Source organism: Paroedura picta, chromosome 1 (assembly GCF_049243985.1).
Source record: "Paroedura picta isolate Pp20150507F chromosome 1, Ppicta_v3.0, whole genome shotgun sequence".
NCBI lineage: Eukaryota > Metazoa > Chordata > Lepidosauria > Squamata > Gekkonidae > Paroedura > Paroedura picta.
The window spans coordinates 21,239,689-21,265,271 of NC_135369.1; the positions used below are offsets into that span (position 1 = coordinate 21,239,689).

Below are 25,583 nucleotides of genomic sequence, written 5' to 3' on the forward strand. Positions count from 1 at the left end.
TATGGTAGGCCTGAACAGCTGTCTTCCTGGGGGTTGTTCAAACCTCTCTTCTAGCTCAGCTTAGTGAGGGGTGGGAATGAAGCCAAGTTCACCTAGCCTTGCTAGATGTGCTCTTCCAAAGGCAGCTACCAGTCCCAAGATCAAAAGATGTAGGGAAAGGGGTACCTGAGGAATCATAGAATAATAGAATCATAGAGTTGGAAGGGACCTCATGGGCCATCTAGTCCAACCCCCTGCACTGTGCAGGACACTCACAACCCTATTGCTCATCTGCTGTAACCTGCCACCCCCTTGAACCTTCACAGAATCAGCCTCTCCGTTAGATGGCCATCCAGCCTCTGTTTAAAAATTTCCAAAAATGGAGAACCCACCACCTCTCAAGGAAGCCTGTTCCACTGGGAAACCACTCTAACTGTCAGGAACTTCTTCCGGATGTTGAGATGGAATTTCGTTTGAATTAATTGGGTCTGGAAAAACCTTAGACCAGGGCCGCGGGCCGCTCCCCAATGCCCTGCCGGTCCCCAACCTCAGAAAGGTTGGGGACCACTGCCTTAGACATGATCTCAGCCCCACAGTGCCACGGAAGGAAGGACCCTGGCTACAGGTGAGGAAGCAGCTGCTTTTATTCTATTTGGTGGCACGTACAGGACGCAAAATAAACCAACGCCAAAAGGCATCCTCAGAAACTTAACTCCACAACTATATACACAGGTACTGCCCTCTGCTGTCCCCCCCTCTGTACATCTGGAAGGAAACAGCGGATCAGTTTGCCCAAGGCAGGGGTTGGGGGAGAGTCTGGCTCTCCGGATTCCAACTGATCAGAAAGATGGCAGGTGCCAGCTGGAGCCCTTGCTTTCCAAAGGGTCAAGGAGAGAGCGAAGTCCAGGCCTGAAGCCCCAAAGGAACCAGCTTCCCTCTCCATGTGGATGGCGAGCTCTCACTTGGTGATGGTGTTTCTGTGGGGGGAAAAGGAGACAAAAGCAGTTAGCATCCAAATGGGCTGCTCAATCCCCCAGAGCATTAAGCCTAGCAAAGCATGTTTGTGTGCGTGTGGGAGTCTGAGCTCCTGGAGTTTCTGCCTAGAGCAAACAGGGTCAAGGAGAAGGGAAAGAACGTCTGGGAGCAGCAGGTGGTGCAACACCCAAGATCTGCAGCTGTGACCTGGAAGCCCCATAGCAGGCTGTTCTCAGTGCTGGGATCCCCCCCCCCCAAAAAAAAAATGCTTCAGCTCTCAGTCATCAACTCATTCCATGAGGGCCTGTATTTGGACTGTGCAAGTAAGAATGCCAGCCTGCCTTTTGAGGCTGACACAGGAATGGTTACAAGCGCTCAAGTGCTTTGAACACTTGGCATCTGGATTCGGATTGTGTTCCTGTTGTGTATAACTTGGGTGCAGTGCAAGGGGAAGCCAGTCTGGCTGCTCCAGCACAGGAAAGAGTTGGGAGTGGGGGGGACAGTACAGAGTTCTTGGCTGACTTGAGAGGTTTGAGCAGCCTGTCCCCCCGTGGACATGACGTCACCTGCTGTGGCACAAGCACAGTGCAGGGGCTCAAGTCTGGACTGAAGTCCCCCATGAGCCATGAAGCCCTCCTCACCCTCATGGAGGAATTATCAGGATGAGATAAACAGGGGTGGCCCAACTGTGGCTCTCGTACTACAATTACCATGAGCCCCTTCATGGTAAAGGCATTCCACGGACATATGGAAAGCCACCCCCTGCTGTATGCTCCTTGGAGGAAGGGCCAAGAGAGACCAGCTGGTTTGCAGCTGCATTGCACAGAGCGGCTGAGTCAGGATGGCCACCGGCTGACATGGCCCCTCCCTCCACCCACCTGCCACAGCCGCCTCCTTCCCGCGGGCCCCTACTTACGCGTTCATGCTCTTGCCGCTGCCGCTTAAGACGATGTAAGGCGTCTTCTGGGCCTTCTGCTTCTCCTGCAGCAAAGCCACGGTGCCCAGGGGGGTGTCACTGGAGCTCATCTTCTTCAAGAGCTGGAGGGGGGAGGGGGGAGGGGGGAGGGGGGGGGAACAGGACGCAACTAGGATCAGCACTGCTTCCTCCCTGAAGAATAGCCTCTACCCGATCTACCCAGAGGAACCCCAAGAGGAGAGACTGGGCAGGGACGCCCTCTGTTGCCTTCCAGGGAAGAGAGGACACTCCCCACCCTTATCCTGCAGTTCCCATCCTCCTTTCCAGGGGTGCTCAACACTCCTTGCTCATTGCTGCACAGGTAGGCCCGGGCAGTCTCAGTCTCTCTCTCTCTCTCTCTGTCTCTCTTCAGCTCACTCACCGCCTCCTCGTCCAACTTCTTCATGCGCCGCTCTGTCTTCATCTTGCCGGAGCCCTTGCCGTGGAACCGGTGGGAGAGCTGCCGGAATGCCTGGGGGGAGAGCACAGGAGGGGCGAGGAGTGAGTGGGGCAGACAGGCTGAGTTGCTCAGGGCTGGGCAGGAGAGACTAGTTGCCCGATGACACTAGAAACAGGCCCCCAGACTCACAGACTTTGCTCAGAAAGATTTCTTTATGGCATGGCCGAGGCAGCTGGCATGAAGTCGAACGACATGCACATCTCGGGACAGCGGCAAGCCCTCAGCAGTATATTAAAGCAGCTTCCCACTAAAAATTTGCATTTTTTATAAAATGTCCATCAGACATAGGACTAGAGGTACAAGCCAAATTAAAGGCCTGGGTGAATAGAAATGTTCTCAACCTGGCACCTATAAGCCTGTAATCGATGTGAGCCTGGTGTGCTTCAGACAGGAAGGCGTTCCACTGGCAGGGAGCCACCACCAAGAAAGCCCCGCCTCTCGCTGCTGCCTGCCCAAGCCTGTGGGCAAGGGCCCCACGAGCAGGGCCTGCGAGGGAGAACCAAATGTGGTGTTAAAAATGCACTTTTGACTCAAGTTCAGACAAAACTTGAGTCGCTGGAGGCGGCAAGCAATACAGTCAAAGAGGCCTTCCTTCCTTGGAGGAGAAGGGGTGCAAAAGGAAACGGGCCTTCCTCCTTCAAATGTTTCTTGTCTTTCATGCAACTTCATTCTATTAAATCACGTAACATTCATATAGTTAATCAACTACGATTCTTCGGGTGGGCAGCTGCTTTCCCCAAAGCCCATTATTCCCCTCTGGGGGGGGGGGGAGTGTGCTCCTAAACCCTCTAAGTCCATGGATCCCCAAGCCTTTTTTGAGCTACAGCTTAACTTCAGCAGCACAATGCAGATCCCTGTGCTGCCGTGGGAAGCTGCAGCTGAAGCAAAAACACAACAACAAAGATCAAAAAAATCAGCTCCGCCAATCAGATCTCCAGAGGCCAATCAGAAGCCTCACTGGGCAAAAGCCCTACATGGCCCTGCCCACTTCCTAAAAAGACTTGAGGGATGTCAGAACAGGGGCCGGCAGGTTCAAAGGTGCCTACAGGCACCACACAGGAGACCTCTGCTCTAGACTCTGAGGCTGCGAGCTTGAGAGTCCAGCCTTGGTACCTCCTTGGGCGTCAGCTTGCGTCCCGTCTCATCCACATATTCGATTTTGACGTCTGGCTTGTAACCGTCCTTCTCCTTGAAGTCCTGGGTGAAGCCCCGATACTCTTCCCGCCGGCTGTACTTGTCGTCAATGGCCCTGCGGGAGGAGAAAGCTCAGTGTCAATGGAGGAGGCCAGGGTCTTGGGGAAGGGACCCTTCAAAAGAGAGAGCGAGCTTGATTCTCCATTTGAATACAGCTCAATCATGGAGAGGTGGAAGGGAAAGGAGGGCTCGGTGCAGGAAAGCTGTTTGAAAAACTAGGCTCTTGCTTCCACACCTGACTGGGAAGCGCATTTGCATGCATACAATCCCAGGCATCCCCTGCTCAAAGAATCTCAAGGATTTGGACAGTTTGAGCCATGAGCTTAAGTCAGCAGCAGAGCCCTGTGTGTGTGTGTGTGTGTCTCTCTCTCTCTCAAAGGATGCCAGGTCGGGCCGACCCACAGAGCCACTCACATCTTATCTTCAATGCAGTAAACAGCGGAGGGCAGTGACTTGTTGGGGGCCTTCACTCTTGCCACCTTCTGTACCGTCGTCTCCAGCAGGCCTAATTGGGGGAGAAGGAAAGCGCTGTGACTCAGGCAGCATCTGAGAGAGAGAGGGCATCCCAGGGCCCTGCTGCAAAATGCAAGTCCCCCAAAAGTAGAAAGATCTTGAGCCATCTGGCCCAAGTAGAAAGACCCATTCCGAGTCCCAACAGCCTCCCAAGCCCTTACCTTTGTTTTGGCAGAGCATCAGGGCAGCTGCCAGGCCCCGGTTGACAATGGGCTCCTCGTCCAAGATGGTGGTGGAAGATGCTGAGAACTACACACCACAGCGCAAGGGGGGGGGGGGAGAGAGAGAGAGAGAGAGAGAGAGAGCATGTTCAGGGTGCCACCTGCTGCCCTTGACTATTGCCTCCTGCCAGCAGGATGGGGAGAGGCACTCCCACACCAGCCACCCTCTGAAGCCTCCAAACCCAAGGGTCTTCTCTCAGCGGTCAAGTTATTTAAAAATGCTCTACTACAATAAAAATTAGGGCTTGCTGGGTGGTAACAATAAGAATTAGGGCTTGCTGGGTGGTAAAGAAGATCTATATGGTGATGCTCCAGCTAATCTTCTACATAATATAATATATATAATTGCAAGGACCACTCTTCCCTGGTTTTGACTGGCTCTCATTCAAAAGTGATGTTATCGATGTTTTTCATTTTTAATATGTGCACTTCACTGTAATAAACACTTGTATTTTACACTTTCCTTGTAGCTCAGCATTCAGGTTCCTAGAGTCTCCCTTTCTGGTTTGGTACAACCCCATTTGAGGGCCACCCACTCACGTCCTGCTGCTGCTTCTCCTCGTCCAAGTTGACCGTGCTCCAGCCGATGTTCTCGTCACCCTCAGAGTCTGAGCCCCCGTTGGCCGACCGCTCCTCATCTCGCTCAAAGTCCTGAAAGGCGGAAGAGGGAAGGAGGAAGCACGTTGTTAATGACCCCGCCATTGCTGGGAGGGCCCTCTGGCCAGCCTCTCAAAATTAAAGGGCGGCCAACACATCTTTTCACACTTGTCTTATGTGGACTAGACCTGTGGGGGTCCTGCCAATGGTTTTCCAGGAGGGTTTGTTTTTTTGGGGATGGGTGTTTGGTTTGTGATGAGAAAAAGGCAAAGTAAGGAATTTGGGGGGGGAATGCAGAAAGAAGCATCCACAGGGCAATGAGCACAGTTGGGTTGGATTATATTTTCTGCCTAGGAGCGTGGGATGGTCTAAATGGTTCTTCCCTTCTCCACGTTGTCTTCACAATGAGCCTGTGGGGAAGGGTCAAGTGATTGGCCCAAGGTGAGTCAGTGAGCTTCAGTGGGGATTTGAATGCAGATCTCTCCCAGCCCTACTCCAGCACTTAACCACTGGCACCGCACAGCAGGAATGGTGTGGTGTGGAGCTGGGGAAATTGTACATGTTCTGACCTGTACATACCAAAGCTGTGTGCGTATGCAAGCAGATAACATGGTGACTGCACTTATTGGGAACAAGGGCTGGGATACACCTGATCAAGGCCAGGCAAACTTCCCTGGGGCCTGGGACCACCAGCGGATTCATACTCACCGAGCTAAGAGCTCTGCGGGGGCATAAAGAGCTAAGCGGTCCCCCAGATAGGCAGGACTCAGGCCACGTATAGCCTTAAAGATTAAGACCAGAAGCCAACCAGTAACCAATTCGAGGTACAGGATCCCATCTTAAGAGTTTATAAATCTACAGCACACCCTGCCTTTGAAGCTCATTGTAAAAGAGAAAAAATTAGAATCATAGAGTTGGAAGGGACTTCCAGGGTCATCTAGTCCAACCCCTGCACTATGCAGGACACTCACAACTACCTGCCCACCCATAGTGACCCTCATGCCCAAGTGATTCTCCACCACCACCAAAAATCTCCAGAATCCAGCCTGGCCTGGAGGAAATTCTCCTACCATCCCACAGTGGCAATCAGCAATTTCCTGTGTATGCAAGGAAGGGCCACAAGAGCCAAACACTGGCCCATCCCTTCCTGCCCAACCATTCACAATCTGCCCAAGTTCATCGGAGATACTTTCAGTATGCCCCAAAATTTGTTTTGCCACCAGATAAAAATCAAGGAAAAGTCTTTTCCTCTGAAACGTTTCCGGCTTTTCCCCTGGGCCCTTACATCTCTCCACAGGGCTCCTGAGCTGCAGCCATTCCATGCAGATATGGCAACAAGAAGCCAACACATTTCCCAGTACACTTAGTTCCACCGTTTGCTTGCATGAGGACAACAACGCTCTCCTTCACTTCGGTTCTGCACCTCGCACGGAAGAGCCGTTTGTTCTGCTTAGCCCTGGAGACAGATCCTAAGGAGAGCATGCCACATGCTGCCTTTTGTGCTGGGGACCTCTGAGGAAGCCTAAGCTTGTTTAGGATGCACACATGTGCATGTATACGTGAGCATGTGTGTGGAGTCTACACAACACCCTCCTCACTCGATCTTAAGACTCCCCTCTCTACAAAACAGCTGCATAGCACAACAGCTACTCGCAGAGGCAGCGTTGCTAAATCAGGAGGGTCCTTCGCTCCATTCTCCCCTCCCCCATGAACTTATCAGCTGCTGATAAGAAGAGTTGGTTCTTATATGCCGCTTTTCCCTACCCGAAGAAGGCTCAAAGCGGCTTACAGTCACCTTCCCTTTCCTCTCCCCACAACAGACACCCTGTGGGGTGGGTGAGGCTGAGAGAGCCCTGATATTCCTGCTCGGTCAGAACAGCTTTTTCAGTGCCATGGCGAGCCCAAGGTCACCCAGCTGGTTGCATGTGGGGGAGCACAGAATCGAACCTGGCATGCCAGATTAGAAGTTTGCCCTCCTAACCACAACACCATACTGGCTCTCATAAGCAAACTGTTCTGCCACCCGCGGTTGCATTCTGGGGAGGACAAGTAGCACCTTTCCTACTCTTAAAGGTCTGTGGAAGTGCTCACAGCACCATGCAAAGGTTAAGAACTATTACAGATGCGGGTTGAGGGGGCTTCCCATGATGCCCAGCAACATAATGTTCCCATGAAATACCGAAAAAAGCTTTCCTTGCGCACAGATACCACCCACTGGCCTCAAGATCTAGCCGGGTGCCCGCTGGAAGGCCTACCATGAGCTCTTCCTGATCTTCACGGTTGCCAGCCAGCCCGTAGGTGGGGATCTCGCCCAGCGTGCGGCAGAACTCGGAGGTGGCGTTGAAGACGATGGCCCCCTTCTTCTCCAGCTCCTCGTCATCCTCCTGGCTGCGGCCAGTCTCCAGCTTCTTCACTATTTCTATGACCTGGGATGGCGGGGAAGACATGGTCAGGAACGCAGAACCAAAGCTTAGGGATGGAGTCCCGGCTCAGGACAGTACCTCACACAGCACAGTAGCTTTATTGACACTATTTCACTCCCTTATATATTTGGGACACAGCCTCCTGGGAGGAGACTGTCCAGGCCCCTGTCCGTCCAGGTCCACCCTAATTGGCCCTCTCCCTCCAGCTCCCACTCTCCCTCCTTGCCTGTGGCCTCCATGAGAGGCAGCGACAGGGCTTTGCGGCCTGCAGGTACGCTTCTGCTGGGAGGGAGTGGAGGAGAGTTTGCAAAGCCCTGGCACCACCGGTAGGGGGGGGGGGCCTTCCAACTTCCTTTAGCCCGTTTTGTGTGCCAAAGGGAGCTGCGGCCACCCTCTCACTACTCCCTCCTGTCTGCCGCCCCTTTCAAAGCCCCTTTTTAAAACTGGCTTTGATACTATTATACTAACAATAAAACTGAACAGCGAATAAACTGTGGAGGCGAGGGTCTTCAGAGGACTGCAGTGGGGCACCCATTCCCTGCTCCCCACAGGGCCAACAAGGACGGACCTTTCACAGGCCCATTAAACTTGCACCCCATGGTTGGATCCTTCTCCGTTCCTCACCTTTTCCCCACTGTCTTTCAGCTGCTGGATCTGTCTTAGCCTCCGCCCTTTCTCCAGCTGTTTCTGCAGTTCCAGTTCAGCCTCGTCCTCCTCCAAGGCAGTGGGGGAATCTGGACCCTTCACAGCATCCTCTGGTGGGAAAGAGGCGGGGGGGGGGGAGGAAGAGAAGAACAAAAACCAACGGTCAGTTAAGCAGACCCCAGAGGCACAAGGGAAGCATCAACCGAGCACTGGGAAATTCTTTCTGGAAGATCCAACAAGCTGCTCAAGATGGGCCCAGTGAAGAAAACTGTAGAAGTCCCAGAAATACTGAGTCCACCAGGGACCCTCCTCCTCACCCATCAAAAATCATGAAACTTTTGAGGAAACTGAAATATACACAACACTTTAGCTTCTTGCTAGATTTAAACTTCCTTGACTCTGAAAATTCTGTTGCTATGGAAACTGCTCGATACAATTACAGACGGCCCGCACACCCCGTAAGAAGCATCAGTGAAACATGTAGAGGCAAGTACATCTGAACAAACAAGTCTTTCCCCCACCCCACCCCGGTTGTTGGGTTTGTTCTAATGACAAAACGAAATTCAGCTGTTCAGGAGAGCTTTCATGTAGTGGAACAGAGCTGTGATGTATCACTTTGGGTGTATCACTTTGGGTGTATCACTTTGATGTATCACTTTGGGTTTTCCCAGTTCTGCAATCCCACCCATGATGGGTTAATGCTGTTTTATTAGAAATCTTTGACGTTAGACACCAACAAGGGGGGACCTGCGATGCTCACAAGGGATATGCTTTCCCTTCTTATCTTTATTTCTGCTGCCAGTGGCCACCCTGTGAGTATCATGGCTCCTGCCCTCACGCTGTTGCAGCCACAGTCCCCGGGCTGCTATGCTCTTTCCCTCCGGCCCACCATCCACGACTGACACTGACATAAGCGAACCCAGAGCAACTTTGGGTCTCCACCACTGGTGCTTCTGAGACCAAGTCCTAAAGCTTCTGCCGCCCGGCCAGCTCGCTCTCACTCCCAACCCTCCCCCCCTCCAACATCCTGCGGGCTCCAGCTGCCACTGCTCCTCACCACCACCACGGAGGCTCTGAAAGAGGTAGGTGTGCTCTCTGTGGCACGTGCAAAGGTGACACTTTTGCAATTTCAGATTTTTCTGCCAACCAAGGTTGGGCGAAAATTCTCTTTTTCAATGTGGACCCAATTTAAGACAACCCACAGATCTAATCACGGTTAAAAAGCAGATATATGGATTAGCCCCTCCTGGACTACTCTACGGTTAGCTTGAGATCGCTTTCCATGCCCACCCCCGGAGTTGGTTTTAGGGGGGCATTTTAGCTTTTTTATGTCGCCACATATGCCTTGGATGTTGGGTATTTTACTGGGAATTTCTTACTGAACGTAACCCACCATGAGCCTTCCCGGGAGTGGCGGGTTAAAAATTGAAAAATAAATTAAAAAATAAATCAAATACTCTGTACTCTGCTTCCTGGTAGGATGAGCCGGTTTGTTACGCTAGGAATCTCTGCTGATAGGTTCGAATATTATCATTCAACTATTCCTGTACTTTGGTTGAGCAAAGAGCTCTATCCGGTTTGTAATCCACCTTGAGTTCCGGTAAGAAATTTCGAGCCTAAGATTAAAGCCAATGGGCAGACTCACCTTCATCGCTGCTGATGTCCATCCTCTCCACCCGAAGGTCATCCGACTGCAGCGGCTCTTCCATGGCCCCGTTTTCATCACATTCTGCATACCTCTCCTCGTCCTCGTCCTCCTCTTCCTCCACCGCAGCGACCCTCCTGCCTCGGCCGCGGGCCCTAAGGAGAGCCACGCAAAGGATCCGTGAAGCATGGAAAGAAGCCGTGAACCACCCCCAGCTATTGCAGGCCTAACTCGGACAGGAGCTGAATGGAACCCCTGCCACTGGTGGGGGCGGAGGGACACCCAGAATCACTGGGACAAAGCTCTTCAGCAGCATCCCCCTCCCCAGTCAACGGCTCGGGGCCTGGACTGTTACCTGGAGCCGAAATCTCTCTCGCTGGTCTCATTGCCTAGTGGCAGGAGATCGGCAGCCTTCACTGTCTTCTCCTTCTTGCGTATCTTCTTCACCCGCCGCTTCGTCTTCTTGAAGGTCACATTCTGCTGCAAGAAGGGCAAGTGTCAAGAACCTGCTGTGAACAGACTGGGACGTTCTCCCAGGAACGGATGGCACATCTGCTGGAGACGATGTCTCAGCACACACACCTGTCCCCTTGCTACCTGTGAGGACATATCCCAGCAGCCTGCATAGCCCAGTCCACCCACAGCTCCTCAAGAGCTTGTTGACTAAGCAGAGTTGGACATGGGTAGTTCTTAGATGAGAGGAAGGAAACCCAGGGCTTCTACACAGAGGTAGGCATTGCCAAACTAGCTCTCTCCCTCACTTGCCTTGGGAACCCAAGGAGGTCACTGTAAATTGGCTGCAGCTTGAAGGAGCTTCACTTTTACTGGAGACTTTATTTTCGGTGACGGCTACTCCTATGCTTGCCCCAGAGCAGGGGTAGTCAACCTGTGGTCCTCCAGATGTCCATGGACTACAATCCCCATGAGCCCCTGCCAGCATTCGCTGGCAGGGGCTCATGGGAATTGTAGTCCATGGGCATCTGGAGGACCACAGGTTGACTACCCCTGCTCTAAGGGACATGAAGGATTTCCAGCTCTGGAGTAGGACCAAGCTCAATTGCATTTTGATCCTTCCTTACTAAAGCGACCAAACTGAGGTCCTTCTGCCATGAGTGCACCTGTCCTCTGGTTGACTGCCACAGGTTGACTACCCCTGTCCCAGAGACCTTCCATGCAGCTCACAAACCATTGTCCCTGCTGTTGTGGGCCCAGTGTTTCCCCGCCCCTGTTGAGCAGCCTCTTGCCTTCCTTCTCTCACACCAGTTGCTCAAAGGCTGGGTAAGAGTCCAGGATGGGCTGGTTCCAGTCTCTGGGCTGCACGTTTGATACCGATGGCTTAGAGCAGCCTTGCTCAACTTTGTTATGGTTGAGAAACCCCTGAAACATTCTCCAGGCTTCGAGAAACCCCAGAAGTGGTGCAATGGAGTAGAATATGGCTGGGAAACAGAGCTGTAGACACACCCACCCGGGGCTCCTCCACTTCCCACCCCCCGCTGGGCCACCATTGGCCATTTTGGGAGATGGGGAGGGTCAAAGTGACCACATACTGCCAATATCACCTGATAAATGTTTATCACATTTTAAAAATATATTAAAAATTCACTCCCACACATTGGGGAAACCCTTCCAGGGCCGTCAAGAAACCCCAGGGTGTTTGATGAAACCTTGGCTTGGAGCCTCCAAATGTACAAGGCCAGCAAAATGACTTCTCAAAGCTGATCTCCTTCCCACTGCACTGTGGGCCAGGGCCCAGGCCCAGTGGCCTCTGCAGAGAGCGCAACACCCAGGCACACTCGTTTCAGGTTACCGTTTTTGATAACGCTGGGCCGATTCAGACACTGTACCTGATCATTGAGCTTTCTGAATAGTGGTTGAGGGCCACCATGCTGTAGCGTGGGGGTAGTCAACCTGTGGTCCTCCAGATGTCCATGGACTACAATTCCCATGAGCCCCTGCCAGCAAACGAAGCAGGGGATCATGGGAATTGTAGTCCATGGACACCTGGAGGACCACAGATTGACTACCCCTGCTGTAGCGATCAGGGTAATTAAAATGTGACATTCCCTGCCAGAGGATGTTGGGATGGCCACAGGAACAGAGAGCTTAAAAAGGCATGAGACAGCTTCATGGAAGAGAGGTCTCCCCATGACTACTAGTCCTCTGAATCTCAGAGCCAGCAGGCAGCATCAGGAGAAGGTGTCGGCTAGGGTTGGGCGCTTCGGCATCCGAAGTGGCTGTTTGCACCCGAAGCAGCCAGCGCTACACCGAAGCGCCCACCCTAGTCTCAGCCTCTACTGACCAGTTGTTGGGCCTCCAGAGGAACTGGCTGGCCACTGTGTGGGACAGCATATTGGACTAGATGGATGATAGGCCGGATCCGGCAGGGCTCTTAGGTTCTGATGTCTTATTAGGACCGCCTCCCTCAACTTTTTTACCACTGAGAAAACCCTGAAAGATTCTTCAGGCTTTGAGAAACCCCAAGAGTGTCTCAATCGTGGACACTATGGTCAGGAAGCATAGCTGTGTACATGCCTACCTGGGACCCCTCTTCCCCCCACCGCCTCTAGGCCCATCATTAGCCATGTGGGGAGGGGTGGGTCAACATGACCATATACGGTAATATCACCCGATAAATGTTTCACATTAAAAAATATTTTAAAAATTAACTCCCACTCATTCAGGAAACCCTTCCAGGGCTTTCAAGAAACCCCAGGTTGTCACGAAATTCTGTTCAAGAAAGCCTGGATTATGATCTGGGAGACTCAGGTTCAAATGCCCACTCTGCAATGGAAGCTCACTGGGTGATTTTGGGCACTCTCACCCTAACCTTCCTCACAGGGTTGCTGTGATAATAAAATGGATGACAGGAGAACAGTGAAGTATGCTTTAGGTCCCCAGTAGCAAGAAAGGGGAGGTATAAATGAAGAAGAAGAAGAGTTGGTTCTTATATGCCACTTTTCCCTACCCGAAGGAGGCTCAAAGCAGCTTAGTTGCCTTCCCATTCCTCTCCCCACAACAGACACCCTGTGGGGTGGGTGAGGCTGAGAGAGCGCTGATCTCACTGCTCGGTCAGAACAACTTTATCAGTGCCGTGGCGAGCCCAAGATCACCCAGCTGGCTGCATGTGGGGGAGCACGGAATCAAACCCTGCTTGCCAGATTAGAAGTCTGCACTCTTAACCACGACACCAAACTGGTGGGAGTTAATTTTTAGTATATTTTTTAATTTGTCAAACCTTTATCAGGTGATATGACTATATATGGTCATGTTGACACCCCCCCCCCCCAGTGGCCCCGGGACCCTGGGTGAGCATGTACACAGCTATTTTCCCAACTATATTTTCCCAAGGTCCCCCAGCTGGCTGCATGTGGGGGAGTGCAGAATCGAAACCGGCATGCCAGGTTAGAAGTCCGCACTCCTAAACACTACACCAAACTGGCTCTCTAAATCTGAAGTGATTTACATAAATGGTTGGTGCAAAGTCTCAACAATACTTAAGGATCAAGGACCAAAACCTTCCAAGAGAGTCCCCCAGCCACAGGAGGAGAAATGTGGCCCCCTTACCATCTCTTCCGGGGTGAAATACTCCGATGCCAGCTGGACGTTGGGCATGTCCAGGGTCTGAGCCTGATTGCGCAGGCTGTCCCGGATCTGCTGCAGCTCCCGCTCCCAAGAGCCATCGGCCATCCCCACCGAGTCCAGCTTGAAGGACTTCTTCTTCTCCCCTTCGATCTCCTCGTCGTACTTGGAGAGGATGTTCTTGTGCTTGTACTGGAGGAGATGGGGAAAGAAACAGAATCGCAATCAGATTGGCTGAAGAGCAGAGAGGGGACGCAACAGATGAGGAAAAGGGCTACACTCCAAAAAGAACCCCGTCCAACAATGGGGAAATCTTATCTTCGGCACACAGCAGGAGGAAAAGGGGGAGGGAAGGATGGGAGGGCAGCCTGGAATTTCAGCAATGTAGCTTCCTAACTGGCCTCAAACATAGGCCCGGCAGAAGAGCTCTGTCCTGTGGGCCCTTTGGAAACTGGCAAGTTCCATTGGGGTCCTGAACTCTGAGCGTACGAACGTTCTGCCTCTTTGAGGATGTCCAAAGCATCCAACCCCTAACTGTGTGCAGTGGTGGTGGTCACTGTGGTGACCCTTTTGAGGATCTTGGGGCAGGAAAGAGAACTGCTGGGGAAATTGACAGAGATACTCTACCCCTCCGACAAACACAGGCGCTTCCTTACCATCCCCACGTCGTCCGCGCTCTCCTCCTCCTCGTAGGGCTTGTACTCCGGCTTCTTCTTGCGCAGCGCCACATTCTTTTCTGCTTTCTCCTTGTCCACGATGTTGACATTCACAAGGACATCACCCCCTTCCTCTTCCAGGACACCTGGGGGGGGGGGGGAGAGGATGAAATCAGCATGCTCAAGATGAGGAAATCCACAGCGCTGTTATTGGAGATGCTGGGGGTTGAACCTGGGAACTTCTGCATGCCAAGGAGATGCACTACTGCTCAGCCATGGTTCCTCCCCAAAATGTATTTAGAAGATTTCTATGATGCCTTCTTCAGAGTTCTCCTTAAGGAAGCCTACGGTTAAGAAGCAGCATCTGCTTAGGGAAGAGGATCTTGCATCGGGTTCAACAGGTGGCAACCTGAGAAAGGGCTTTCTTCGTTATGACACTGCAATTTTGGAACTCCCCAGAAAGAGTCATCTGTGTCCCTCTGACAGTGTCTTGCACCACCATGTGAAGACTTGAAAGATAATCCCAACAATGGTTATCAGCCTTCCTCTCTGGTTTGGATGTTGTTTGTGTTTTTATGGAACTATTCTATCATTTTAGATGTTCTTTTTAATTGTTCAGATGTTTTCCATGTTTACCGCTAAGGGGCCCTGATCGAGTGAAAAGGCGACAGGAAGCTGGTTTTAAAGAAATAAAACGTGTCCAGGGAGAACTGCTGCCTAATGAGTAGACAAGACTTGATCTACCAATGGCCTGACTCAACAGAACAACAGGAACAATACAGGAGCATACAGAAACAACATATGACCAAAAAAAAAAAAAAAAAAGAAAAAAAGAGTCAACGATCTGTGCATGGCCAATGACTATTTATACAATAAAGAAAATTTCACCTTATTTCCTTTTTAAATCTTGATATGGAATGAGAATAATCCAGAGGAAAGTGTTTCCAACTCTAGTCTATGACCGTACAATTAAACAGCATACCCTGTCAAAAATATAAAGCGATACAAAGAATTTCTAGCTCTGAAATAGGACCCAGCTTAGCTGGCTGTATTTTGATTCTTCCTTACTGAAGTGACCAGAGGCCAGGTGCACTCATGGCAGAAGGTCCCCAGTTGGGTTGCTTTAGTAAGGAGGAATCAAAATGCAATTGAGCTTGGTCCTACTCCAGAGTTGGAAATCCTTTATGTCCCTTAGAGCAGGGGTAGTCACAACCTGTGGTCCTCCAGATGTCCATGGACTACAATTCCCATGAGAATTGTAGTCCATGGACATCTGGAGGACCACAGGTTGACTACCCCTGCCTTGGAGGCTTTGCTGTTGAAAAAACCTCATGTGCAATGAGGGAATGCCAGAACCTTGTCCAGCACTGCCTGGGCGATACATTTGTGTAGCATTGCTTGCTGGAGACCCTTTGAATAATTTTCTCTGGATTATTCTCATTCCATAACAACATCTAGATCAGCCTTTCCACAACATTTTTATCGCTGAGAAACCCCTGAAACATTATTCAGGCTTCAAGAAACTCCAGAAGTGCCGAGACTGTGCAGAATATAGTTGGGAAAATAACTGTGTACATGCTCACCCAGGGCCCCGGGACACATGTTGACACCCGTCAACATGACACCCGTCAACATGACCACATATAGTCATATCACCTGATAAAGGTTTGACAAATTAAAAAATATACTAAAAATTAATTAACTCCCACCAATTTGGTGTCATGGTTAGAAGTGCAGACTTCTAATCTGGCGAGCAGGTTGGATTCCCTGCTCCCCCACATGCAGCCAGATGGGTGACCTTGGGCTCGCCACAGCCCGGATATAGCTGTTCTGACCGAGCAGTAACATCAGGGCTCTCTCAGTCTCACCTCCCTCACAGGGTGTCTGTTGTGTGGAGAGAAAAGGGAAGGCGACTGTAAGCCTCTTTGAGCCTCCTTCGGGTAGAGAAAAGCGGCATATAAGAGCCAACTCTTCTTCTTCAATAATCCCAGAGCTCTCTCAGCCTCACCCACCTCACAGGGTGTCTGTTGTGGGGAGAGGAAAGGAAAGGCGACTGTAAGCCCCTTTGAGACTCCTTCGGGTAGAGAAAAGCGGCCTATAAGAGCTAACTCTTCTTCTCTTTGGGAAACCCTTCCAGGGCCATCAAGAAACCCCAGAGTTTCATATAACCCTGGTTAAGAAAGCCTGGTGTAGATATTGGCTGCTGGGACTGCTGTCTCAATGTAAGGCAGCCTTGAGCCTTTATTTATAGGAGGGGTCGTGTCTCAGAGATGGAGCATCTACTTTGCACGCAGAAGATTCCCAGGTTCCCTATGAAAGACCCTCTGCCTGGAGGCCCTGGGCAGCCTCTGCTCCTCAGAGCAGCCAATGCTGACCTTGGCAGACCAACAATCTAACTCTGTCTGAGGCATTGTGTATGTGAGAGAGGAGGCCCCATGAGCTTCCTATGGTGGAGCAGAGTGGTAGCACATCCTACCTTTGTCTTTGAGTGTCAGGATGACTGTCTCCCCTTCCTCGAAGGAGTCAATGGTATGCTCCACTGTCAGGCCTTTCAAGTCTCGCGAACTGTAGTTGATCTGCTGAGAAGAGCATTAAGCAGGAATCAAAAACAGACAAGATGGCTCACAGGGACCCCTTGTCTCCACCCACCACACAAACACACATCTGCCTCCAGCCCATGAAGAGAGGTCTTGGAGCATTTGCTTTTCTAACAGCATCATTCTTGGGTATGGAAAGATAAAAATGAACTATGGACTGTGGTGTGTGAGGAGAGAACTTAAGAAGAGTCCTGCTAGATCAGATCAATGGTCATAAAATCATAATTAGAAGCGACCTCCAAGGACATCTAGTCCAACTCCCCTGCTAGGGTCCGTCTAAATCAGCATCCTGTCTCACAAAGTGGCCAACCAGTTCCTCTGGAGGACCATCAACAGGACACACAGGTCAACAACAACAAGCCTTTAATAGTATATAAAAGTACAATATTAGGAGGGAAAGTGCAAATGGATCCACTGCTAGAGAAAACAGAGGCAAAGATCATGCTTTAGAGTAAGACATAATAGATTCACAATTTCTCATGGCAAGATATAAAAACTTTGCAACTGGTTCAATTATATCAGGGTTCTGGGATGTCCAAAGAAACTGAATCTTACGTTCATCCGAATGCAGTTCTCTTTCACACAGCAGCCAGTTAAGAAATGTAGCTCAGATCGAGGAATAAAATGGGCAATGGAAGAAAACATGTGTAACTGATTCTATACAGCATTGTCCACAGGGGCACAACCTAGCTAAATGCGGGATCTGTTGAAATCTCCCATATAACACAGCAGGAGATAGAATCATAGAGTTGGAAGGGGCCATACAGGCCATCTAGTCCAACCCCCTGCTCAACGCAGGATCAGCCCAAAGCATCCTAAAGCTAAGGTAGAGATTTAGGTCTAGACCTTCCCCTGATGTTGCTTCCTGGCACTGGGATCCAGAGGTTTAGTGCCTCTGAATGTGGAGGGTCTCTTCTGTCACCATGGCTAGTCACCAAGTTTGGAAGCTGGAACAACTCACTGTCTAAGAAAGTTGCAGTCTCTTGGATTTATACTGCGACTAGCATTACAGTTACCTTAGATTGAACGCCTCAAGGTGTATTTTTGGAAAAGCAGGGAGGAGACATAACACCAATAACAATACTCTGGGGTCAGGAAGCACAGTGGTGGATGGGGTAAGGCTTGTGCCTCGGGAAGTTCAGATCAGGATCTGGAAGGCTGCAGCGACTCCCCTTCCAAACTGGACCGGCAAACTCAGAGATGACTCTGAAAACCAGACTGCCAACCACTCCTGAGACTGAAGCTAGAAGGACATTAGCATTTGGAAACGTAGCAGATGATGGGAGACAAACATACAGTTTTCCACGCAAGAAGACTGCTACCTCCAGATTCGCAGCCAGGTGCAGCATTCAAGGAAGAAGGCCCGGCTGGGGGTGGGTCTTGTCAAACGTGGAGAACCCAAAACCCCATATGCCAGAGAGCAACCAAATGCTCGGCTATGTACACGGATGGAAACTGTTCGATGGCAGATCGAATTACCGAAGCTGCCCCAACCCTTTCCTACAAAGCATTCCCCTTCCAGCTGTCCACCCCCGGCCATGGGCTAGATCCCAGTGGGGCTTTTAAAATTATTATTCAATTTGTATCCCACATACTGGCTCGTGGCAAGTCACAATCATCCTACAAAACCCCACAAAAGCATAAAATCTTAGCCTCCATTAAACCAGAGTTATACACACACCCCAGCAGCAACCAGCCCTCCTCCCCTCTGCTCACAGACTTGTTAAAACACCTTGAGAGGGCAGCCTGATGTTCCGACTAACTCACGGAGGGGCCCAGATCTTACTTGCGCAGGCCTCAGCCAAAGACCTGGAGAAAGAGCTCCGTTTTACAGGCCCTGTGGAACTGAGATAGCTTTATTTTATTCATTAACATTTTCGGAGCTCACTGAATTCATTTCCATTTCTTATGCCCCTGGGCTTCAGGAATTAAGTGCTGTGAAGGTGGTGTCTAGATGCTTTTTCCACATATTCCTATGTTTGTTTGTAGGGAGGCCAGCTACTGATGGCAAGTCTGCTGCTGCTGGTTTCCCCTGGTGCAGAGCCTTCCCCGACACAAGAGGCTCTTCATGCCAGTGGAAAAGGCCAGCATCAGCAGGACCCAAGTCATGCTACTTCTATTATTTCCAACACTGCTGCGATCTGGACTTCAAGCTTAGCAAGGGCATACAACAGCCCCTGAATCAGGCTTCTGATCGGGAAAGCCCTGCCAACCCGCTTATACAAAGACTTACCAGATCCCATCCCCTTTTCCTGCAATGCGATTGCTAAACCAAAAGCTGTCCCCATTGAACTCTAAAGCAAGGCATCATGGGGCCAGGAAGGAAGCTCAGCGGCCAATTACTGCAGCCCGCTTTGGCGGTGATTATCTCTGGTTGAGATGGTCCACGGGCACTTCGCAGCTGCACAAAAGCGACCAAGAGTGGCCAGTGGCATCTGCTCTCACCTTCTTCTTTTGACCAAACTCCTCCTCCACGAGGCTGCTGATGCCAAACTCCTGGTCCATCTCCTCTAAGAGCTTCGCCTGATTGGTGAGCGGTTGGGGGGGGGGGGTGAGAAAAAGAACAGACTCGTCAGGGCTCAGCAAGATACACAGAGAAACAAACCATGGGGTGAAGGAGAAGAGGGTAGGAGGGAGGAGCCAGAAACTGAATGGGTCTTAAAGGCCTTCTTGCCCCACCTCCTGCTCAATGCAGGAAAGGCCAAGCTAGAGCAGGTTTCACCACTCCCAAATAACCAATCTGCAGGTGGGAAGGGGCTGTGAGAACGGTGCGGAATGCTGCAAACCAGCACTGTGCACAGCACGACACAGGCCATTCAAGAGCACATGCCAATCATCTGTCCCTTCCTCGCAGTTGTCTTGAGCCAAGTTTAGAACACTGTTTTTTCCCTTTGCTTTGGCGGCTGATCTCAGTTAACTACTGTTCTCATCTACTGCATCACTCTTTTAAAACTTGACATTTCCCCACCTTTTTTAAATCTTTGCACACCACTTTGATAATTTTCTGGACGACGCAACACATAAAAATAAATGACGTCCCAGTCTTGCTTTTGGAGTCCCTGCCTAGCGCTAGAAGAAGCCTTAACACCAACCCTCTTCTCTGCCATCTCTTTCTCGAGCTGAATCTTCCGGCTTCTCTCAATCCAGGCCGCCGTGTCATCCAGCCAGGGGTCATCTTCACCAAGCGATTTGATCTTCCTGGAGGGGGGGGGAAGAGGGAGGAAGCCAAAGGCAATTACAGCACAGTCGTCACACGACTGCGGAGAAGGTCAGTCACCCACAGTCCCACACTTGACTCCCTGCAGAACGCAACGTTATGGAGCAGTGACCTGCAAATCATCCCATGGAGTACACAAGCAGAAAAGGCTGAGCAAAGCCAGTCTAAGCAGACACAGCAAAGCCATTTGGAGCTGAACAAAGGGTTAAAAAAAAGCAGAAGACTTGGTAGGTCCTTTCCAAGCCCCTGCTTAGCTGTTAATGCAATTCCAGCTCTTTCAGAAGGAAACCAGCCAAGCCACAAGGATGGAGTAGATGGGAAGCCAAAGCAGGAAGTCCTGCTATTGTAACTGGATTCCATCTTGAACCAGCCTTCCTGACACAAAGCGATTCCTCTCCCCACCATTAGTAGGAGCCACCGAGGCAGGCTCAAGCCGAGCAGCTGGAAGCAGTACCCAAGTTTCTGGTTGAGGAGCCTCTTCTCCTTGGCAGCTGCAAGCTTCTCCCGGATCTCCTCGCGCTGCTTGAGCACTATCGGGTTGATGACCTCAGCGGCCACCGGATCTTCCTTGCTGCCTGTTTCTGAGGAGGAGGGAAGGAGGGGGAAAGGTTCTGGTTACCATGGTTACCTTAAAGAGGGAGGATACCAATGCATTGGGAGGGGACAGGTGCTGAACTGAGCAAGCAGTGAGGTGAAGCTGGAGACCTAAACCACAGTTCACCACCGCTGTGCCTAGCTCCTACGCTACAGCCCCTTCTCGGAGTGTCTGCATTGCATGGAAAAGGTTCAGTGGCCAAAAGCGGCAGGTTCAGGATTTTAGGACAATTGTGCTGAGAAAAGAACACCGTGCCAGATGCCCCGGAAGACTGCCATCTACAGCAATGGCTTGACAGTGTACAGCTGTAAGATGGCTTAATATATTCTGACTGCAGGATCCAAGCGCCCCAAAAGGAGAGGGTCACTGGAATCCAGGCCCACGTACGGGACTGCCAGCACCCTTTGCAGGAAGCTGAGCAAGTTCTCTTTCTGCAGCAGGAGCTTCCATGAAACTGCATATATAGTTACTAGTAATCAAGCCCGCTGTAAAATAAATACAGCGGGCGCTAGGAATGGGAGCTCCCGGCAGTCGCGCGGAGCGCGGCTGCTGGGGGCTCCCTTGGTCGGCGGCCTGACGCCTCTCGCCATGTCAGGCCGCCGGGCAGGGAGCCCCCGGCAGCCGCGCTGCGTCAGGCCGGTGGCAAAGGAGCAACTGCAAGCCGCGCTGCGCACGGCTTGCAGTTGCTGGGGCTGGGATTCGGAGGGACCAGTCGGCAGGCGCGCAGCAGCGCGCAGACAATCGGTCCCTCCGATTGTCTGTTCGGAGGAAGGGTCCAATCTGGACCCTTCCTCATCACGGACACATCCTGCCCCAGAACCCCTTAGCCTTTTATTTAGTCCGTGGCGCCTGCGGCGCCACAGGCGGTGTTAAGATGTCTCCCTCCTCCCCCCTGGCCAATGATGAGTCTGGAAGGGGTGGGAATGCGAGGGGTCCTAGGTGGATATGTTTACAGCTATACTTCCCAACCATATTCTGCACCATCATGCCACTGTTCCAGGGAGGTTCAACAGTAAAAAAAAGTTGAGGAAGGCTGCTCTATATTCTTGGCGCTTGGGGGGCAACAGTGAGAGGGCTTCTGGTGTTCTGGTCCCGCTAGTGGGCTTCCTGATGGCATCTGTGGTATGGCCATTGAATGACACAGAGTACTGGACTGGACAGGTCACTGGCCAGATCCAATATGGCTTCTCTTATGTTATTATTCCCTAACAACAGACGCAAAACCTTCAAAGAACAGTCCCTGCCCCAAGCCTTGAAGAGTCCTTGCTGTTTTTGGAAAGTCCATATCACACCTTAGCTGAGACAGGCAGACGGGGGGGGGGGGGGGGGACCTCTCCACCGCTCCTTTGCGACCTGATCAGCTGCCTACCGGCCAGGCCAAACATACAAAAGCCTTTGAGCATAAGTGGGCTAATACCAAGTTTTAACCAGGAGCTCAGTGTTCTCGCTCTCTCTCGGGTTGCATTTCAGCTGACGCAATGCATAGCTTTAAAGCAGGGGTAGTGTGTTTGGACCAGCATTCTCTGGCTCATGGGAATTGTAGACCATGGACATCTGGAGGGCCGCAGTTTGACTACCCCTGCTTTAAACCGAACAGCCACCTAGCAGGGCTATTCTATTACAAGTTACTATAGTTTTATTGTATTACTGGCTTTATGTTGTTGGACACCACTCCAAGACAGCTGTGCCGAGAGGGTTGGTTTATGATCCCAAGAAACCAAATCAAAACTGACAGAGAAAGTGGGAACCCCAGAAGTCGTAGCAGCAGAGAAAGCTTGATCATGATGCTTAATGAAGCCACATGAGCATCTGACTTACCCTTTTTGATAACATTTACCTCCAGAGGCTTCAGTCCGAGTTTAGCCCTGAGTTTGCTGTGGAAAGAAAAAGAAAGTGGCGTTTATTTGATGTGACGCTAAGACCACTCAGGTGGAAAGGATGGGCAAATCTGAAAAAGTTACGGCTTACAATCAATGGGCAAATACACTGAAGTTTGAAGCAGGCATTTAAAACAGATTTCTGAGGAGCATTTAGTATAGGAATAAAAAAATGACTAAGAGAAGGTGGAAGAGAAAGACAGGCTAGTGGGCTATGAAACTATGGACAGTGGAAAAAAGTGGAGATTTTATTTTCTCTCTCATAATACTAAAAATCAAGGTCGCTCGAGCAAGTGGATGAACCAGATTCCAGAGAGACAAAAGAAAAGATTACTTCCTAATGAGCCTTGATTAACTTATTAAATTAGCTTACAAAATCCACTGCCACAAGATGCAGGTTATGGCCCCTGATTTACATGACTTTGAAGGAGGATCTGACAGAAGTCTAAGAATTGCTATGATGGACTAAAGGGAGCCTCAATGTTCTAAAGCACTTAGCGTTATTAATATCAGTTTCTGTTAGGCAATCAGTGCAAGAGGACTGTTCCCTTTGCACTCTGCTTCATATTCTGTATCTGCCCAGACACTGTGTTGATAACTGGAGGCTGGACAAGAAAACCCTTTGTTCTGATCCAGCAGGGCCATTCTATTACAAGTTACAGGGTAAACCTTGCTCTTCTGCAACCCTGCATGCAAGTAATCCTGCTTTTCAGAAATCATTATAAAGGTCCACATAGAGTCTACTGTCTAGCTGTTTCACCTTGATTTTAGATGGAGTAAAATGTGCTGAAAACCCATTAAGTAGTATAAGATCACTGGAAACTATGACCTTGCTGAAGGAGATCAACTATAGTCCTGATCAAATCATGAGATGGGACACCATGGGGAAGACACAGGAAATGGCATACAAGCTCTGTCTGCATGGAACAAGGTTCAATAAGCATTTAAAAAATTGCAGGGAGGAAAACCTCTCCCACTTACTTTGTCTCTTCGATGCTGAGGGAAGAAGCATCTCCTGAGCTGGACTTTGTGACAACAGCTGCGGGGGGACAAGGAGACATGTGTTAGTTAATGCAAACATGTCCTGCATTCATTCTACGAAACCTTTCCAAGCCTCATACATTTATTAAAAATAACCACACCAAAATAATAATATTAGTAAGAATATCAGCTGCATAAAAACTCAATTTTAACAACAGTAAAACCATAACGCTACTGAAAGTTCCAGAAGCATGGACAGGATTATCCTGGCACCTCACAGCACCTAGCAAAACTTCCTAGAGTTTCAAAGCGACCACAGATAACCCTAGCAGCTGCAAATCTGACCTCAGAATGTGTGGAAGCACTCACGCCCAGGCCATATGGGAAGAGTTTGACCTATCAATGGACTTCTTAGAGTGATTACTCTTACACCATTTGGTAATCATCATATCTTCTAGAGAATCACACATGGGAAAAGGGCATCAACAAATTCAGAGAGGCTTCTGAAAAAGCACTCTTAAGGATGGCTTCCACAAAGCCAAGCATGCAACTGTGGGAAAGCAGCAGCTAACCCTTTTAATTTAGTTATATGGTCATTGTAAGCAAGGGCCGCTTGTCACAGACTCTGGAAGCAGTCAGGAGCAAATCTTGCAGCCTAGCAATCCTTCCCTTCCTGGCCACCTGCTAAAATAGCAGAAATCTGCAAAAAAGGAACAATCAGGCTGCATAATATAGCTGAATTTCAAAGCAGCCTTTAAAAAAAGATCACTGAGGTTACCTTTCTTATTTTTTTTATTATTATTCTTTTTAAATTTTATAACTGAAGGCTGATCCTGGAGCTCCCAAAAAACAACAACAAAGAGAACACTAATTCAATGCATATATATTTATTCTAAACTTGCAATTATTTTAATATATAACATTCTTAAGTTCAGTTGTTTGAACAGTAACAGTTAATGTATCCATTTCTGTACTTCATGTATCAAACAAGCTGATGGTCAAAGTGTTTTGTTGCTGCTTTGATAAGGCTTCCAAAATTTTTAAAGCAAAACCGTTAAGTGGTCTAATGGCAAATCCTATGCTGCACAACTGCAACCCTAAAGTTCATTTATACATAAGCAAGCGTCATTAGGGAGAATTACTTCCAAGTGAAACATTGTTAGGAATGATCATACTACACAACATAAATGCTCCCAGGTGTTTAGTGGATCCCTGCTTACCATATAAAATTTGGGGGGAAATTTTAGAGTTAAAAACATGACAGGCAACTGGGACAAACCCATTGCCTTTAAGGAAGAAAAAAAATATTTAGATGGGTAATAGTACAGTTATCTTGGGAAATAATCCTATTTCGGTGTTTGGTCCAGTGGAGATTATAAAGGTAAAGGTATCCCCTGTGCAAGCACCGGGTCATGTCTGACCCTTGGGGTGACGCCCTCCAGCGTTTTCATGGCAGACTCAATACGGGGTGGTTTGCCAGTGCCTTCCCCAGTCATTACCGTTTACCCCCCAACAAGCTGGGTACTCATTTTACCGACCTTGTAAGGATGGAAGGCTGAGTCAACCTTGAGCCGGCTGCTGGCATCAAATTCCCAGCCTCATGGGCAGACAGCTTCAGACAGCATGTCGCTGCCTTACCACTCTGCGCCACAAGAGGCTCAGTGGAAGTTAATTCCCAAATACTTGAACCATTTGACCTGCTCAATTTGATGGCCACCGAAACGCCAAATTTGAGGGAGACCACTTCTGTGCAAAGATTCATTTGAACTCAGAACGGATTGAGACACACACTAACTGTCAAGATGGGCACCCATGTAGAAACAGAAAAGAGCAAGAGTCGGGTAGCACCTGAAAGTCTAGCACAATTAGTGAAAAACGAGCCGTGACTCACGGAAGCTCATAACCTGATGCCATTTTGTTAGCCTGTCAGGTACTATTGGGACTCTTGCTCTTTGCTACCAACTGCTCGCCTGTGCCCCGGGGCTCAGTAACGACGTCCTGGGACTCCAGGGAAAGGCGTCTCTCTGCTCCTCACCTGAGTTCTGACTCGCTTCGTATCCGTCGTCGCGTTTCTCCCTCTTTAGTCGCCTCCCCGCTTCGGCCGCTCCTTCCTGGCCCCCGGCGGCAGCACTGCTGCCGGCGCCCCCGCGACTCCCCCGAGAGGACGACTCGTCCGCCCCGCTCCGGCGGCTGCTCCGCTCGCCCCGGCTGCGGCTGCGCTTGCTCCGCCGCTCTCGCCCACTCTCGCCGCTGCTCCGGTGCTTGTGCTTCTTGTGCTCGCGGTGGCGGGAGGAGGACGACGTGGCGGTGGCATTGCCGGCCCCAGAGGAAGGGGGCTGCGGGGGAGCCACGGGCGGCTCTTCAGAGGCTTCTCCCCGCTCCCGGTGCCGCTTGGAGGAGCCCATCGCGGCCGACTCCAGCAACAGGCAGCAGGAAAATGGCGACTCGGCAAAACTAGGAGTGAGATAAACGGC

The 25,583-nt window shown here is 50.4% G+C and overlaps 1 protein-coding gene across 4 annotated transcripts; it reads right to left on the bottom strand.

Moving 5' to 3' along the window:
• Positions 1-605: 605 nt before the first annotated feature.
• Positions 606-25,583, bottom strand: SART1 (spliceosome associated factor 1, recruiter of U4/U6.U5 tri-snRNP). Of its 4 annotated transcripts, none has more exons than XM_077325955.1 (20): positions 25,145-25,583; positions 23,110-23,167; positions 22,070-22,125; positions 20,111-20,237; positions 19,532-19,637; positions 18,885-18,962; positions 16,319-16,418; positions 13,843-13,988; positions 13,172-13,378; positions 9,963-10,084; positions 9,608-9,762; positions 7,942-8,072; positions 7,150-7,320; positions 4,838-4,948; positions 4,238-4,325; positions 3,978-4,068; positions 3,483-3,618; positions 2,292-2,381; positions 1,871-1,992; positions 606-956 (listed from the first exon to the last, which is right to left on the bottom strand). In XM_077325955.1, the coding sequence occupies exons 1-20, from the start codon at positions 25,512-25,514 to the stop codon at positions 938-940; spliced, it is 2,484 nt and encodes an 827-aa protein (XP_077182070.1). In that variant the 5' UTR covers positions 25,515-25,583; the 3' UTR covers positions 606-937. The 4 variants fall into 4 exon arrangements, with proteins under 4 accessions (XP_077182070.1, XP_077182061.1, XP_077182052.1 ...); XM_077325946.1 differs by having other exon boundaries at positions 16,319-16,421; XM_077325937.1 differs by having other exon boundaries at positions 9,963-10,087; positions 25,145-25,582.